At 41.6% G+C, this 19,068-nt stretch overlaps 1 protein-coding gene across 1 annotated transcript; it reads right to left on the bottom strand.

The window, feature by feature from the left end:
* Positions 1 to 387: 387 nt before the first annotated feature.
* Positions 388 to 15,048, bottom strand: PSMD6 (proteasome 26S subunit, non-ATPase 6). The gene is made up of 8 exons (XM_006158029.2): positions 14,832 to 15,048; positions 13,914 to 14,119; positions 10,508 to 10,653; positions 9,776 to 9,995; positions 9,336 to 9,444; positions 4,048 to 4,216; positions 750 to 827; positions 388 to 571 (listed from the first exon to the last, which is right to left on the bottom strand). Exons 1-8 carry the CDS (start codon positions 14,974 to 14,976, stop codon positions 475 to 477), a joined length of 1,170 nt encoding a protein of 389 aa, XP_006158091.1. The 5' UTR covers positions 14,977 to 15,048; the 3' UTR covers positions 388 to 474.
* Positions 15,049 to 19,068: the final 4,020 nt, after the last annotated feature.

Raw genomic sequence — 19,068 nt, 5'->3', positions numbered from 1 at the left:
TTACTCTGAGGCAGTCAGGGTCTGACCCAGGTACTGCAACCCACAAACAAGAGATTTTCAAATGACACACTTTTTTTTTTTTTTTTTTTGAGAGGTTTTTGCTATAGGGAGCATGCACTTGCCAGACAGAGAGACAGAAAGTGAGAAATCACCCCCCAGGGGGTATGGCCACGCCGCAATCCCTTCTCCTCCGTTATCCTCTCGGGATCTTGGGCACGCACGCACATGCGCCCAGCGTGAGTTTTAAGCCACCAGTTCCGGGACGCGAACCGCAGTCGACTACATGGGAGTCCAGCAACGTAGCCATTACGCTAACTGCTGGTCCCAAACGACACACTTTTCATTAATGAAAAGTCAAGTAGCATAATTTTAACATCAAGAAAAGAGTAAACTGAAACAAGCAGTATTTATTTTATACAGGTGAAGTGGGCACTTTAAGTAAACTATAAAAAAGGAAATTCTGTTTACATGGTTTTACATATTAATTACTCTGGAAAGTTTCTGAACTCTGTTTAGTAGCAGATCTCCTTTCTTGATAGTTTCTTGGTACTGCCAGTTCTTGCTATCAGGCCTATAAATAAGTTCAAGAAAAAAAAAAAAAGAATTATTTACCAGTCACATTATTCCATGACAATAGCTGACCTACTTTTAAAAGATGCCGCCTGAAATTTAAAAAGAAAGAAGTAAAAAGCACTGACGAATGCCTCTTACTCTAAGCAGCATAACCACGATATACAAAATGAGAGTACCTGTTGGTTTCTACTATTTCATTCACTTTATCTATTTTGCAGTGTAGTCTCCCAGCAGCAATAAATCTGGAGAGTTCCCTAGTTGAGAGGAGAAATAAGATTAGTCTTATACAAAACTCTTAGAAAATACCAACTGCCCTGAGTTATTAGTTTCTCTTCCAGCTTGAGCCGTTGCGCTTGCAGTTAGTTGAGATGTCTCTTTTGGTGGATCGTAGGGATTAAGTCATCTACCAGGATAAAAACCAGGAAGCCATTCAGAACTACCTGAGTCTGGAGAACTGCTGGTGTGCTCATCGTTCTAACTGTAAGAACTATATCAAACAAAAGACCTACAAACAAGATTATGAGGGACCAGCAGTTGGCATAATGGCTGTGTCGCTGGACTCCTATGTAGTTCAAGTCCTGGACCCGGTGGCTTAAACTCACGCTGGGTGCATGCGCGTTTGTGCCCAAGATCCCGAGAGGAGAGTGGAGGAGACGGGATTGAGGTGTGGTCATCTCCCCTGGGGGGTGATTGCTTGCTTTCTGTCTCTCTCTGTTTTCCTGGCAAGCGCACGTGTCCTGTAGCAAAAACCTCTCCAAAAAATAAAAAATAAAAATGATTATGAAATGCAGCCTGTGGGTATGTAAACATGGTAACAGCAGTAGTGTCTACTGAAATAGTGACCCTCTTCCCCAACAGTGTTTTGCTAGGAGAAATGATGATGGTATCACCTAAATGTAAGTTGTTAAGGGAGGGAAAAAAGAATCTATGAAAACTCAAACTTGAAATTCTCAGAAAGTAAGGCCCTTCTAGGAAACAACTGGATCTCGGTGGTACTCCTTTGCCTCTAGAGCTGGTCCTAGAACAGTAGGGGAAAGGCGAACAATTCAAATGCCACTTGAAAGGGGTAAGTGCAACAACACTGCAGTGTATCTAAATGGCACTTTCCCGCCTCAGTGCGGCTTCAGTGCATCTCCTTCCACAATGTCCCACTAGCGAAGGCTTATCACCTACCCCATATCAATGCTAATAAATGGAGGGGATCGAACCTGGCTGAGGCCCAGCTATGAGGTGGCAGAGCTAGAGCAAGGCAGGCCCAGCTTTGTTCTCTACATGGCCTGTCATCCCTTTCACCAACACAGGAAAACCACATTAGTAAGGGCCAGCCCCTACCCTAAGTTACCACAATTTAGAAAAGAAAGAAAACTTAAAAGACACCAGTATCCTATTTTAACAAAGGTCATTTTTTAAAAATGAAATGCTGCTTTTCTTTCAGTGGAAGACAGGTGATATTTCTGGTGATGCGTAATTAAGAGGTTTAGGTTTCCTTTAAGACGTCTGCATTTCACTGAATACCAACTTTATCTCAAAACAAACTGATAAACGCATACTGAAGTGTTTAGCGAAAAATGTGTAGGTGTCTGAAACCTACTTTGACGTGGCTTAAGAAAAAAGGATGTGACAAATACAACAAAAAGTTATAATTCAGTGTGTAATTCTTTAGAGTGTTCTGTATGTTTGAATATTTTCGTAATAAAATATTGGCTGAAACAAAACCACTTAAGAAGAGAATGGTCTTATTTAAATGAAATTCAACTGCATTTAAAATTACTACATAGCTCTCACCATTTTTGCTGTGGACCACTCAATGTCTAGACCAGTGTTTGGGAACCACTGATCTAGATACCACGTGGGCATCACACACCCTCAACGTCTGCTCCTCCCCATTCCTACTCCCATTTCCCTGGTCTGGTCCGAGGCACTGCTACATCTCTTCATGAGCAACTGAGTGGCTCCACTGAGCTGTCTCCTTGCTCTGAGTAAGACACAGCATGAGACCACATTGTTGTCTTGTTTAAAATCTTCCCAACTTTCCACAGCACCGAGTTTTACACCCGAGACCACAGCATGAACTACAAGGCCCTACACAACGTTAGGGCTCAACAGGTGGCTGGACGGCCCCCAACCACGCTGCAGCCACACTGGCATCTCTTGTTCCTCTAATAGCCAAGTGTGCTGCCTTTTCTGCAGCTAAAGAATTCCACATGGCTGACTGCTCTCTGCTGTGAGAACAAAGCTCTACTCCCCAGCAAAACACATCTTAGGTATCAACAGTTCCCCACTGATAGAACTTTTCAAAAATCTCTACAGAGTCCTTTCTATCTGACATTATCCTTTGTATTAGTTTTCTTGCCATCTCTCTCCTAAAACTACAACGAAAGTCCAGGAGAAAGGGGACCTAAAACAATACCAGACAGTAATGGCAATGTTTGTTAAAGCATTGATTCAAGTGCTGAAAGCCCCACATCTGATCAGAGCTGAAGTAGCAATCTAAAAATTGGAAGGCATAATCAGAAGAAATATAACCAGAGGGAAAAGATGAGCTAGGGTCATTCCTACAGCTGAATGTGGGCTACAAACACTCCTTTTTTGAGGTTTTTGCCATAGGGTAAATGTGCTCACCAGAGGGGTGGGGGGAGAGAGAGAGGGAGAGAGCGTGACCATGCCACATCCCTTCTTCCCCTGACACCATACTGGATAAGGAGAGAGAGAGAGAGAGAGAGAGAGAGAGAGTGACCATGCCACATCCCTTCTTCTCCTGACACCATATTGGATACACCTGCACACGTGCCTGGCATGATTTTGAAGCCACCGGGTTTGGGACTTGAACTGCAGTTGGAGAGAGAGAGAGAGACCATGCCGCAATTCCTTCTTCCCCTGATACCATGGATACACCTGCACACGTGCCGAGAGAGAGAGAGAGAGAGAGAGAGTGACCATGCCACATCCCTTCTTCTCCTGACACCATATTGGATACACCTGCACACGTGCCTGGCATGATTTTGAAGCCACCGGGTTTGGGACTTGAACTGCAGTTGGAGAGAGAGAGAGAGACCATGCCGCAATTCCTTCTTCCCCTGATACCATGGATACACCTGCACACGTGCCCGGCATGATTTTGACGTGCCCAGCATGATTTTGAAGCCACCGGGTGTAGGACTTGAACTGCAGTTGGCCGTGTCCAAGTTCAGTGACATAACCACTATGCCATCTGCTGGCCCCAATAAGACTATTTTTGATAACTTGTGCAATGACCTTTAGCAAATCACTTACCCTTAATCAGTATTGCCATCTGTTAAAGGAAGGAACAGAACACGACGGAGGCAGAGATGACAGACAAGACTACAAGCATCGTATTTAAGGAAGAAATTATTTTTTTCCTTAAAACTGAAGGAAGCAATACAAATTGCTACAAGATCACACATTAAAAGGCAACTTTAAAACATAAATGAATGTGGTGTTATTTAAACTTACTGATCAATGAATTCCACACCAACACCAAACGCTTCTGCCATATAGCCCAGAGTTAATGACCTGTATGATTCCAACAGCTGGCTGTATGCATGAATTCTCATTTCTCTCACATAGTATCGATAATGAGGAGCAAAAAGCCAGTCCTTTTTCATTTCCTGTTCCACAACGGCTGCAATGAATGAGATGATAAATGATAAGACTCTCTCTCTCAGATAGATTAAAAAACTAAAGCGACTCTAGTTGAGTCTGACAGGTAAGATTCAAACAAGTTGAGCATTTTTCACTACCCTTCCAGTCCTCCCATCAACACCAGCGGCGGGAATGAGGGGCAGGCCAGCTGTGCAAACACTGCACTTAGGCAAAATCAGCGGTTTGACATCCCCCATGAGAAAGAGTCCTGCTTCTATAGGATCTGCTCACAGATAAGAACATTCCAAGACCCTGAGTGGATGCCTGCCACTGTAGGTAGACCTGAACTGGACACAGTCAACCCTGTTTTTTCCTATACATACATACCTGGGTACCACTGTACTAATATTTTAACCATGGAAAACTACTCATGCCCTTAAGTAGAAGTAAGCAAAAATTCATTTTACTCTTTTTTTTTTTTTTTTTTGGTTATAAACAATTCTAACAGGAACAGCAGATACAGTGACAAATGACTTAGAAGCAATAAATAGTCTATTAAAACAAAACACTTCAAACAGGGCTTGAAGATAACTAACAAAACTGTAACAGTTATTTATAACATAATCAGTTAACAGCCTTGATCTAGAAATGAATGGTAAAATGTACATAGGGTATTAATAAGCAGTGTACAAATACAGTTATTTTACTAAATAACTACCATATGCTCTTGTTTTAGGTAGGATACAGTAGTGACCAGAAGGCAAGATCTTTACTACGTCTGACAGAAACTACATCTTCAAAGGCAGAGATAGATGAACAGGACAAATCTCAGGGGATGACAGATTCTGTGGAAAAAATACAGGTGACGAAACAGTGACCCTCTACTGGATGGGGTGGACATGGAAGCCCTGAGGAGCTGGCTCAGCAGAGAGCAGGAAGCATAGGACAATGCAAATGACATACGGGTCCCATGGCAGGAACATGGCTAAGCCCAGGAATAGCAAGTAGGACATACTCAGACTTTAGGCAGGGAAAAAGCTATAGAGGTAAAGGTGGATGAGAGCTAAGAATCAAAAATGTACTTATGTATATGGCTTGAATAATATGGGAACCCCTGGCGGAGCAGCCTTTCTGGGGTGTTTTTCTAAAGGAGGAGGGGTGGGATTCAAGCACACTTTGAAAGTGTTCAGGAGCGCCCATTGGACACTTTGGGGTGCAGGCATGAACTTGGTGATCACTGCCATCCAGTTATGTTTCATGAAGACAGACAAGGGCAACGACTCGGCTAAATAAGGCAGACAGAAAGGTCTAGGTCCCTAGATGAGGAAGTGGGTCCCAAGAATTCAAGAGGATGTTGCTACAGAACCAAAAGAGCAAAGCTGTGGCAAGAAGCCAAGGCTGGTCACCTTCAAAGCAGGAAGGATGAGTTAGAGAACAGGTGATTTAGTAGCATGGAGACCAATGGCCACTAAACGTCAGATGGTGCTCCTCCTCACTAATGAAAGAAACATATAAAACATCAACATGAATCCGACTGCCGAGAGTATGGGAGACGATGGAGACAAACCCTCAAATTCTGTAACTTCAGAGAAGTATAAACTGGGTAAATGTAAATTGGCACAGTATTTCTGGAGGGCAGTAGGACCAAGATGTAACGCAGTCACCATTTACACAAGTCTGGCATTTGGGCTTCTTCCCTAAGGAAATGACAAGTAGGAAAGATGCACTGTAAGAGTGTTCAAAAACAGGGCCGCTGAATAGACTAAACCAGGAAACAACCTAATTTCCTGTCAGTAGAGAATAAATTATGGCACATCAGAAACAGCGAAATACCAGGAGGTCCTTAACAAAGGAGAAGTGGAAGCTCCAAGGAGCTCCACCTGACTAATTTGCCACTGTATGTCTTCTACATGACAGTTAAAAATACTTACTGTCTAACTTGCTTGTCACAGTGACATGAAAAGACATTCACATTATATTGTAAAGGGGAAAAAAAGTTACTTAGAAAACAGCAATGTAAAATATATCTACAGCTCATATTTAAAAGTGTTAGTTTCTTGTATCTGGATACCGTGTCCCTGAAGGCACACCTGAAACATGATCACAGCAGGTGCTGCTAGTGTAAGGACACTGGCTATCAGAGATTAAAGAAAGCCTTTCACTTGTCCTTCATACGTACTGTTGGAAAGTTTTCGATGTCTACATATAGCCTCGTGTTTTTGTTTACTCTTCAAAGTGCACATAAAAGAATAAAAGGTCTAGATGGATGTAACAAAATGTTTAAATGGTTATCTGTGGAACAATATCGTGTGAATGTGCATATGGATTTTGAGGGTGGGGTAGCATACACTACTATTCACTTTCTCAGTTTATTTTTTTTCTAAAAGCAATCAGGTATTACCTAGAAAAGGATACTACTTCATTTTACGACTGAAATTATTTTAAAGCACCTTCATCTATGACTCTTTGCAGATGCAATCTTACAAAAACAATAAGCTCTACATGTCTCACTATACAAATACAGATCAATGACATGAATAATAATCCTGTCATCAAAAGAAGATTCAACTATTCTGTCTTCTGCATTTAAAATGCCTGGGAAATTTATAAATTTAGGAGGTTAATATTGCAATCATTCCAAGGTTTTCTAAAGTCATCAATTTTATTATACTAGAATGGAATTCTCCCCCCACCCCTTTTTCGGAGATGTTTTTGCTATAAGGTGCGTGCACTCGCCAGAAAGCAAGAAATCACCCCCCAGGAGGGTTGGCCATGCCGCAATCCTTTCCCCTCCATTCTCCTCTCAGGATCTTGGGCACGCACGCACACGCGCCCAGCCTGAGTTTAAGCCACCGGATCTGGGACTCAAAACAGTCGACTGCATGGGTGTCCAGCGACATAGCCACTAGGCCAACTGCTGGTCCAGAATTTTCCCCTTATTGATTTACTTAATACAGCATTTACACAGAGCACTCAATAACGTACCAAATACTCTGATGATGTCAAGATCATTATGAAAATTTAAAAAAAGCATAAGGTCTGCATCCAGAATTTCTAGTTAGCAGAAGAGACAAACTAAGAATCACAAAAGAATGTGCTAAGTTTTAAGAGATAGTGCACGTGGCCAATAAGCACATAAAAAGATGTTCAGCATACCTAGTCATTAGAGAAATGCAAATCAAAATCACAGGGAGATTCCCTTTCACACTAAGATGCCTATGTTAAAAAGACGGGCGGTAACAAGCACTGGGTACGGGGAACTGGAACCCTCACACTACTGATCGGAAGGTCAATGGTGCAGTTGCTTCGGAAAACAGTCCGGCAGTTCCTTAAAAAAGGCAATCAAAGAGTTAACATGTTGCCCAGCAATTCCACTTAAGTCCACAGAAACACCTGTATGCAAATGTTCATTCCAGCGTATGTATAATAAAAAGTGGAAGCAACTGAAAAGTCTATCAATTAATGAATGGATAAACAAGATGTATATTTATATAATGAATTATCATTTGAGATGAAAACAAAATGAGAGACCAGCAGTTAGCATAATGGCTATGTCACTGGACTCCCATGTAGTTGACCACAGTTCAAGTTCTGCACCCAGTGGCTTAAATTCACGCCAGGCGTGTGTGCGTGTGTGCCCAAGATCCCGAGAGAAGAATAGAGGAGAAGGGATTGCGGCGTGGCCATCCCCCCTGGGAGTGATTTCTCACTTTCTATCTCTCTGTCTTTCTGGGGAGCACACACGCCCTTATAGCAAAAAAAAAAAGTACTGATACATGCTATTAACATGATGAGCCATGAAGCATTATGCTTAGTGAAAGAAGTCAGGCAGAAAGGCCACAAATTGTATGACTCTACTTACAACAAATGTCCAGATAAGTAAATTCAGAGAAACAGAAAGAATGTTAGTGGCTGGCAGAAGCCAGGGAAAGGGAGGAATGGGAGTGACTGCTAATGGGATGGGTTTCCTTTTGGGGTGATTAGATGTTCTAGAGTTAGTGGTGATGGTTGCACATCCCTGTCAATATAAAAACCACTGAATTACACACTTTAAAATGAGCAATTTTGTGGTAAATGATTTGTATCTTGATTTTAAAAAAGAAAGACATCAAAAAAAAAAGCCACAGGAAGGCAGAGAACTGAGAGACTTGTTTAGATGGGAAAAAAGAGGGAAAGTCTCCATATTTAAGTTGAATGATAGGCTGGAGACCCTCCAGCACCGTAAGGGGAGAAGACCGAGTCTCAACAGAACCTTGGTACAAAAGCGTCCGAGAGGAGAAAGCTGACAGAGTACCTCGTGCTGCCTGTTCCAACGTGACCTGCGGTAACTAGGAAGGACTCAGCCTAACTTACGTGTGTGGAGAAGGTGCTCCAGGACCACTGTGCCAGCTCACTGCGGGAACACATCACGACTTGGAGTCCTCCCTTCCCATTTTTTCCAAATGCTAGCTATTGGGCTGTCAGAAAAGTCATGATGCATTTTTACGTAGAAAACAGAAAAAATATGTCATGACTTTTCTGACGATGCAATATTTACCCTGAAATTTGCAGCTGAAAAAAGGAAGATCTGTAAGTTCTAGAAAAATCACTTGAGAAGGACCTTTGAGTCAACTTGGTCCAAGCTAACTCTTTTGTCATCTTAAAATCCAAGCAGGGCTGTGTATGTAGGATCACTGTAATTTCACTTTGGAGAAAAACAAGTGCTTTCAAAGGATTGCAAAAGGAATAAACTCATTGGCAAATTCAAGGCTCAGTTAATCTCAACCCAAAAGGAGATTCAGAATTCCCTCACATCTTTCCCCCCAGAAATGCAATACACATAACCATTTGCTCGCTTCGGCCTTATGTCCTCTTAAGACACTAAACCAAGGGTCTAGCAAACTTCTTTGGCCAAAGGTCAGAAAGCAAGTATCTCTAGGTTTTGCAAGCCACTGTCACATACTCTTTTTTAACAATGCTTTAAAAATGTAAACCTCACTCGCCCTGGCCACACACACACAGGCCAGTTTGCTGAACCTCTCTCAACAAAACTAGGCAGAAAATTAGCCATGTTATTGGCACAATACAATTTCAGATATAAGAAGAATCATTTTAGGTTACTTGCACAAAGAATCAGTAAGATGAATACAGATAATCGAAATAAGGAAATGTATTCTTACCTAATGATTGGAAGAAAACTGAGTAACGACATTCATAGAGTGAAAATAGATACTGCCGAACTGCTGGGAGACTGTGCAACACTTCAAGAATCTCTGCTCCTTTAATGACCTAGGGATTTACCAAGAGATTATGAATAAACCTTATGCTTCAAGATTTTTATGTATTTAAATAAAAAAGGCACAGGGAAGTCCTTAGTCTTTTTATTTTTTGTTATGGAGCATTTACACTTGCCAGAGAAACAGAAATCATTCCTTCTCCTCCCATCTTCTCTTAGGATTTTGGGCACACAAGCACACACACCTAGTGTGATTTTTAAGCCACTAGTCCAGGACATGAACTGCAAGGCCAGCCAAGTGGGATCGAGCACTTTAACCTCCATGCCACTTACTGGCCCACATACGACAGTCTTTAAATATAAGAGCTAAAGGTTCAGTCTTACCTTTTCCCTGAGATCTGGTCTTTCTAAGGCAATCATGCTTACATAGACAGTGTAAGTCACAAATGTTTTATAATCCATGAGTTCGTAGGATGTAAATGTTGAAACAGTGTCAAGAAAGAGTTCAGCTGCCTGTTTGAAATCACGAATAGCCACACAATAAAGACCCTGATACACTTTTAGGCGGTTTCTCCTGTCCCAGTCTCCTCCTTCTTCTATTAAGCTATTAAAAATAAACAAAAAATAAAAAAAGAAAGCTGTAAGGTCATAATCTGGAAACAGACAACGCTACTTTAAAAATTTTTTGTATTTTCAGAGAGAACAACTTGAACCAAAAAGAAATATTTTACTAAGTATTTCAAATATTTGACCAAATTACTAGTTATAAATAAAACAGGGAAATACTGTTTTTTTTCACCACAGGGTGTATACACTTGTTGGAGAGAGAGAAAGAGGGAAAGTGAGAAATCACCCTCCAGGGTAGATGGCCACCACCACAATCCCTTCCCCCCACTCACCTCCTGGGATTTTGAGTATGCACACACATACACCAGCATGATTTTTAAGCTGCCAGGTCCAGGGCTCCAACCGCGGTTGGCTTTGTGGGAGTCCAGCACCTAAACCATTATGCCACCTGCTGACCCCAGGCAAGTATCTTAAATCCGTTTCTCAATTACAGCACATAATTTGCACAATACATAATTTGAGGGCACATCTCCCCATTGCTAAAAATACCTTTTGGCCTTTTCTGTGTTTCGTGTGATGAGATCATTATCCATATAAAATAAGCCAATTCTAAGGAGATAGAATACAATATCCAGTCGGTGACCCAGAGCCACAGTTTTGTCATATGTCTTGCGAAAGGCTGTTAGAGCTCCCTCCTGTCAAGAAAGCCAAGGCAACAGAAGAGAAAAGATTACAAGTTTCCAAAGCTATCAGTTGTCCAAGATTTTCTTCAAAAACGATGAGGCAGTAGTAGGTAAAACAAGATAGCCATGGATTGATAATTATTGAAACTGGTTGGTAAGTGGAGGTTTATTAGAATATTCACTATACTTATACAAAGTATAAAAAATATTTTAAAATGCCTAGTCATATAGTTGTATTCTAGAAAATTTAAGGAAAACAATAACTTATTCACAATTGTGAATTCATCTATCCATATGTTCCATTTTTTCCCTTTACTTTTATAATACACTACTTTCAAAATAACTTTACTGTAAATTTTCAATCACCTTTCAAAGGCTAATAGCAACAGTAGCAGTATTAGAACTGAATCTGTCTCAAAGCACTGCAGAACAAAAACGTTTCTGTTGCTTTAAGGTGGGAACATGAATAAAATAATTTCTTTATACTTGGTATACTTTTCAGTCTCTAACTGGTTTATTTTATATATTTGTTATGCTTCAGAAATTTATAAAAGGGAGTGGGATAAAACCAATGGGTATACCTAGCATAAATCTTCGTTTCTAAATATTATTTCCCCACTAAAAGAAACCAGAGGATTCTAGGGGGGAGAGAGAGAGGATTCCAGGTTTGAAGAGGGAAAAATTATAGGTGAGCCTGTAAGATTTCACTGTATCAGAAAATAAAGAGAACCAATGAGATCATATCAAAAGGGAAAACAAACTACCAACAAACCTGCAACAAACTGAGTACCATGAATAATAAAGACTAGACTAAGTGGTAACACAGTGAATAATAAAGCAATATCATTAAGAACTTGCTAATAATAAACAAAATAAGATATAAAAACCAAAACAGTAAACAGGAGAGGGAAGGAGTTCTTTTTGAGAATGCTACTAGATTAAAAAAAAAAAAGAAGAAACATATTAGAACATCATCATCTCACAATCCCCCGATGCGGATTCAGACATGACGTTTAAGATCTGAATCAAAACCTTTAAGTTTCTCATTCACATGCATTAAGTTAACATCTCATCTTTATAACCCAACTAGACTAGCTGCACTGGCACAGTGGTAACACAATGCTTTGCAATTCTGGAAGTCATAGGAAAGGTCCGAGTTTAGAACCCTTGTTGACCTACACACACCAGGAGTGTATATATGATCTTGGCTACCTTTCTGTCTCCCTCATAAAAGATACAAATAAGGGACAGATAGTGGTAATGCAACACTGCAATGCTCAATCCACATGGAAGGTACTGGGTTTGTGTTTGAGGGCATCCTTGTGTACACTAGGTACACACGTGCCCGTGATCTGGGCTGACTGGGGGTGGACGATGGCAGGAAAACCCTGTTAGGTGTGCCTATTTGTCTCTTTCTCATGGGAAAAAAATACAAATAAACTAAAAAGAAAACAAAAACCAACCAAACCACATACATAAATACAACCTAAAAATAAACACAAAGTATCAACTATTTTTGAAGTTTTCTATATTTTCTAAATGTTTACAGAGAGTAAGCCTAAAATATATAAATTGGAGAGCAAAAATAAAACACCTTGTTTTGGGCCAGCAGGTGGCATAGTGGTTAAGACAACTGGACTCCCACATGGCTGACCACAGTTTGAGTCCCAGACCTGGTAGCATGCTTTCTCATTTTCCTTCTCTCTCTCTGTATCTCTCAGGTCAATATCAAAAATAAACAAAGAAATAAATTAATTAATAAAGATAATGACTAAAATTAAATTAAAAAAAAATTTTGGAGAGGTTTTTGCTATACAGTGCGTGCACTCACCAGAAGACAGAGAGAGAGAGACAGGAAGCGAGAAATCACCCCCCAGGGGGGATGACCACGCTGCAATCCCTTCTCCTCCATTCTCATCTCGGGATCTTGGGCATGCACGCACACGCGCTCGGTGTAAATTTAAGCCACCAGGTCCGGAACTCAAACCGCAGTTGACTACATGGGAGTCCAGTGACACAGCCATTATGCCAACTAGCTGGTCCCAATTAAATAAAAAATTATTAAAAAAAAAAAACTTGTTTTAAATTTTAATAAATAGTAACATTAAAGCACTACTTTGTACCAGATATCTGTGTTTGCCCCTATCTGTACTCAAAGTACAGGAAATCATAATAATTACTAAAGCTGGAAACAGAACACATGCAATCTAGTTCCAGAGCTCATGCTATTTATTTTCTACATTAACAGGTCATCCTATGTCTTAACTATTTCAGAGTCCATTACCTAAAATTAAGAAAGCTCATCCTCATCAAATTAAAAACCTGTAAAGATCCAGTTCTGGCGTGTACTCCTCTACTGCGCTCGTGATGAAGTACAAACAAGCTGGATGTTATGCAGGACAATTGGCTGTGCATATTAAAATAATGACTGTCTGCTGTCCCACAATCTCACTTCTTAGAGGAATATTAGGAGACATATGTATGTGTTTCTACATCATCGGTTTGCTCAACTGAAAACAACATCCATGTCATAACTGAACAAACCATGGCATAGGCCTACAGTAGAGTAGTAAGCTGCAGTAAACCAGAACAAACAAAATGTACATTAACATGGGAAGACCTCTTCGGTCTCTATGCACCATGGATATGACACTGAGTAAGGGTAACCAGGATCACGTGAGCACACTGTACTCCCATGACGATAAAAAGGGTTTTTTTAATACTCCCAGTTTTCTACAGGTACACATACACACATATACGTGCACAATAAATGACCTAAAAAGGTTTATCTGAGGACAGAGAGAGTAAAGAAAGAGCAAAAAGGACTTCAGCATTTACTACTACGATGTCTTAGTTCCTTATAAGGAAAATATCACTAGTATACATTTCAAAATGCACCAAAACCAATGCTCTCCCATCAAGAGAGAAGAGTAAACTACTGAGAATGACCCCAATTTTGGGGGGGTGGGGAAGGAGTGACCAAACAAAACCACTGCACATGTATTTATGATTTTACTGGCAGGGACAGGGATGCAGAAGAGCACAGACCCGGCTGCTGTGTAGGGCAGGTGTGTGTACTGCAAGAAAGCTTATTACTTTTTCCTTTATTCATCTTTGCATCAATCCACTAGTTCTGGTCATTTACATTTACACTTTTTTTAAAAAAAAAAATAAAAAAGGAAGTTCATTTTTAAAATGAGGTGTTATTCATTTGGAATAGTCCTTAGTTTTAGATGATACCGACTATGGTAAAGGGACCCTTCTCCACTCACCTTGTCACCTATCCGACAGAGGTACTCAGCCTTTGCCATCATTGCATCCCGAATTTCACTCTCTCCCAGATTCTTCTCAGCATCTTCCAGCTCCTCATCCAAACGTTTCAACTCTTCTTCATTCGCCTTCTTCATTTTATTAAGTAGGTCCATGTCCATCTGCCAGTCGAGGGATTTGCACAAGGCTTCATAATATGGAGCCATGTCTGAAAGCCAAAAGGGGCACGTATGAGGGTCTGCTACACCCCCAAAGTCAGCGTCTGCCCACCTCTTGCCCACACACTGCTGGGTCATGCACCAGTCTCCCACCCACTACCAGGAAGGAATGAGATACATCTTGGGACAACAAAACTGCTTGCTGGTGGGAGACTGCAACAGGGCCACTCTAGGAGCTACCAGTCTCCACTAGGGTGGCGGGAGGGCAATCCGCCGTTCGGGATGGCCTCTGTCCCGAAGGAGTTTTCAAGCAAGGGGAAAGTGCGCCTGTTCACAGACACATGTTCGGATACGTCCGTTCAAACATTCACCACTACGTGCCACTCACAGCTAGGACGGACGAAGGGACCCAAACCCAAACGTGCAGTGCACGGGCAGCTTAGCTGTCCTACAGGAAAACCCCTCGCCCCAAGCAGTCTGCAACAACGGCAAGTCACTGGCCGAGCCTTTGCTCTGTGTCTAGCACCGGGCGGAACACCTTAAGCATCCCTCCGAGGGGAAGGGACGCACAGACCCCTCTGACAGCAAGGCGGGGGCCCCAACCAAAGACTCTCAAAAAGCAGAGAAGCTAGGTCCGGTCTCGGGGTCCCGTCGGAAAGGCGCTCCGAAGTCCGGAGCGCCGTCGGGGAAAACTCCCGCAGACTCCGGAGCGCGGGACCGGCCTGGGCTAGGCCGCTGACTCGGCGCTGGCGCGGGCCTTACTGTTATCGCGGACCGCCGCCATCAGCTCGTCGCGCACCGCCGCGTCCCCGCGGTGCTCGGGCAGGCTGAGTAGAAAGCGCAGCTGCGCGATGCGCAGGTCGGGGTTCTTGGGCAGACCCTCCTCCTCCAGGTTCTCCAGCGGCATAGTGGCAGCGGAGGACAGTGGCAAAGCGAAGACGGATCCTAGGTTCGGACCTGCTGCGGCAGCGGAAGTGGGAGGAGTCGACCGGGAGGTCCAGACTCCTTCAGCCCGGCTTCCGGTCCTGCCGTCTCCGCCGCTGCTCACAGCGCCCCCTTTTGGATACCTCCAGGAACGCCTCGCCCGGCCCGAACGCCTGCGCCCCCGTGTGGTCACCAGGAACTTTTTTTTCACTCAAGGCCCGCAGGGTCCCAAGGTGGGTGGGGCCCAACTCCAAAGTAATCTCTTGAAATCTTAAGGTACTTTGGAGGTACTTTTCATTCCTTTTGCAATTGATAGGAACTGGCAATCATTTGAAAACGTGCTAAAAATAAAAAATACTAACGATAAAATAAAACACCTCAAGTTGAGTCCTTCTCCTGTTACTCATTTACTTTTAATCTTCTTAATGCTAGGAGATACACTGTCAGCCCGTTTGGTAGATTAGAAAACAGGCACAAAAAGTTTAGAGTACAAGATCAAGAAAGGTCATGCAACAGCTATGTGGCAGGGCCTAAATGCAAACCCCCTACAATCCACATCTTGCTCTACAATCCACATTTTTCTGCTTTCCTAAGGAGAAAAAAATGGCACTGAGGATTTCACAGTTTTAATACAACAGCACTATTTTGTTTCTATATAAATTTAATCATTGCGGACCCACATTTTCAGTCAGACTCTTCAGAATGGGTCATTTTATATAAAATCCCACCTCATATATTCACCATCACTTAGTTTTACTCATTCCTCCGTAAGAGGTGTCTTTAGGTTGGCCAGGATTCTTACTTTCCTGATATAAAACCTGAGATAAACCTTTGAATGCAATGACCCATTCATACTATGCTTTTTTCCCCTTAGCATAAATTGCCATGAAGGAAGAATAGGCATAGGAAGTAAGAGTCTTGTGATTTGGGGATATATTTACAGTGAGATGATGTTCCAAAAGAGTTGAACCACTGAAATGGTTGGAACCGCCACATTCTCATAGCAGAAGGCATTTTAATGTAGTACATATTTTTAGAAAAATGAAATAAGTATTTTGAAGACAACTCAAATGACAGAGAAAACATGAAAAGAAAAACAAAATTACCTGCCCTCTACCACTGTTAAACTTTGGGTGAAAAACTTTCTAAACATCTTCCACTTATTCATTCAACAAACATTATTGTATGGCAACAAAGTACCAGGCATAGTTCTAGGCACCAGGGACAGAGCTATGAAGGGTTCAAAGCCCTGGTCCATGAATTTACATTCTAGAAACACAACTTTATTAAAATTCACCAAGGTATATGAATAGACTCATTCTACACTTGTACTTTTATCTGCTTTGTTCATTCCACCACACTGTGAGTATTTTCCCATGCCAATTAATATAGATTAACCCTATAGGATTCCATTGCATTTAGATATCAACTTTCTCCCTATCAATTCTCAACTGATAATTTACATTTTTTTTCACTCTGACAAACTTGCAGTGTCAATTATAGGTGTGCATATATATTGGGTCATTGGAAATGTCATGATGCAGTTTTTGCATAGAAAAACAGAAAAATGCTATGACTTTCCCAACGACCTAATATTTTCACAGTTATGTCTTTTTTTTTTTTTTTTAGATTTTGTTTTGTTTTGTTTGCCATAGGGTGTGTGCCCTTGCTAGAGCGAGACAGAGAGAAAGAGAAAGTGAGAAATCAGCCCCTACCCCAGAGGGGATAGCCACACCACAATCCCTTCTGCTCCATTCTCTTCTCGAGATTTGGGGCATGCATGCACATGCACCTGGCATGTTTTTCAGGCCACCGGGTCTGGGACTTGAACTGCGGAGTTGGCCAGGTGGGAGTCCAGTGCCTGAACCATAACGCCACCTTCTGGTCCAATACAGTTGATTATGCCTTAATCTAAACCCCAAAAGGGCATTTGCTGAAAAAGAGGATATAAAAATTTTACATTTTTGTATCTCTAGAAAGGCTATGTGAATTCTTTTTCCATAAATGACAAATCAATTTACATTTCCACCAATATTGAACACAAGGCCTGGAGAGGGAAAAAATAATATCTTTTCCTCACAGTTCGTAACCAAGGAGGCACCTACAATAAAAGATTAACAGGAGAAAAGCATACACATTCATTTAATGTATGTTAATGATACAGGAGTCTTTGAAATGAAGATCCAGGGGTCAGCAGGTGAGGTTGTTCAGGCCCTGGACTCCCACATGGTTGACCACAGTTTGAGTCCGGGACCTGGTGGCTTCCTTTCTCATTTTCCTTCTCTCTCTCTCTCTCTCTCTCTTGCTCTTGTCTGTTTCTCTCTGGTGAATGCATGTGCACTATAGCAAACAAAATAATAATAAATAAAATTAAATAATATCCAAAAAAAGAAGATCCAGAGAAGTAGAGGAGCCTATACATTTTTATGCTAAGTGACATGCAAGGTGGACAGTGCTACAGAAATGAAGTTTGGGTAAAGAGGGTTTGATCTAATAGCAATGAACTGGGGGAATTTAGCAAGACTTGTTTGTTCTACTCTGTTTCCATGTGTCCTTGGAGATAAGGATATTTCTTTCCTTCAGGTATAGAAGGGTTATCTCAGGAATGAAAGTCATTATGACTTCAGAAAAAAAGTCAAAGAATTCTTTTATGGCCAGCTTCAGAGAAGGATGTGAGAAGGCAAGAGGGACCTACCTGCTCCTGCTGTTTCCTCGCATGTCAAAGTGCCATGTTTTCGAGTCACGTGTCCTAATTTCCATCAGACCTGTCTCCCTTCGTGGCCAACATGCTTCCATCAATCATTTTACACTTTGCTAACAATAACATTGTTCTACTTTACACTTCTTTTGATAATAAGTGGGGTTGAATTTTTCTCCCACATTTATGCTGATTAGTTCTGTTTCCTGTGCTATGAAATTCCATTCGGCTTTGTCAGTTCTCTGTGGAACATTTCCTCATTGATTCAGAAGCAATCTTCACATTTTAAGGATACTTTGTCATGTGTTGCTATTCTTCTCATTTATTTTTCTGCATTGTTACGGTGTTTTCTTCTCAACATAAAAGTTTACAATGTCTGTCTAGTTAAATGTACCCGTCTTTTCAGAGCTGTGCAAGAATTAGATCTATAATCATAGATACATTTTTTTGTTGTTTGTTTTTTGACTTTTGCCAGAGGGGGTGTGTGCTTGCCGGAGACTGAGAGAGAAAGTCAGAGAGCACCTCTCATGGGGTTGGACACGCTGCAATCCCTTGTCCATTTCTCTCCCTCTTGTGGGGATTTAGGCACAAACAGGCACCCAGCATGTCTGAAGCTGCCAGGCCAGAGATTTGAACCGTGCAGTCAGCCATGAGTCACCTGGCTACCTTAACCACCAAGCTGGGAGCTAGCCCACAGACTCGTTTTTAAATGAGGGAAAGCCTGTATTAATAGTTACCCAGTTTAAGCTATACACAGCTGATGTGTTCTGATTTCCATTCACCCGACTGTAGGGTCATAATCTTATTAAGGTTGCAATGGCCAGAAAATAAAAATGATGGGGGATTCTGTGGCTTGTCACGTTCCAGGTGCAGATGGCCTGTGAGGAGGCCACATCCCGAGTCCTGCCACCAGCACAGAGGACGCCAATTCCCAGTCAGGCCTGTTGTCATCTTTTCTCTTTAGCATCGTTGCCATGAATTGCTGAGAAATCAATGGAGCCCTGAACTGCTGCTGTGATCCAGTTGCCCAGCTGATCACAGCGGCTTCTTGCCTCGTATTGACAACTCATTATTGAACAGTAAATCACCCATTCCATCAATCTCTGGGTAACCATTAACTCAATTTGACTGGATTAACTCGTTTTACAAAGACCCTTCTTTAAGCTCAAAGTCTGGGCTCTTTGACATCTCACAGAAGGAAAACAAATATGTCTCTTCTTTGTCAAATCCTGCTCTGAGTAATTAAAAATGTGTAATGAAAGCAGGTTATGGTGAACTAAGTGCATGGAGGTATTCTTGTATTTGCTGTTTGTAGGATTTATTTATTTATAGATTTTTTTTTTTTTTTTTTTTTTTTGGGGAGGTTTTTTCTTTTGG

This window comes from Tupaia chinensis, unplaced genomic scaffold (assembly GCF_000334495.1).
Source record: "Tupaia chinensis unplaced genomic scaffold, TupChi_1.0 Scaffold000569_1, whole genome shotgun sequence".
Taxonomy (NCBI): Eukaryota; Metazoa; Chordata; class Mammalia; order Scandentia; family Tupaiidae; genus Tupaia; species Tupaia belangeri.
Note: the sequence above shows the minus strand (reverse complement) of the source record. Positions and strands in the feature narration are given on the sequence as shown.

What these genes read in the sequence shown, in the direction of transcription:
- PSMD6 (XM_006158029.2), bottom strand. Translation starts at nt 14,976, where the DNA reads ATGCCGCTGGAGAACCTGGAGGAGGAGGGTCTGCCCAAGAACCCCGAC. An exon ending in GGCGGCGGTCCGCGATAACA is followed by an intron (nt 14,120 to 14,831) that starts GTAAGGCCCGCG and finishes TTTGGCTTTCAG; the next exon opens with ACATGGCTCCATATTATGAA. An exon ending in TCTGTCGGATAGGTGACAAG is followed by an intron (nt 10,654 to 13,913) that starts GTGAGTGGAGAA and finishes CTTTCTTGACAG; the next exon opens with GAGGGAGCTCTAACAGCCTT.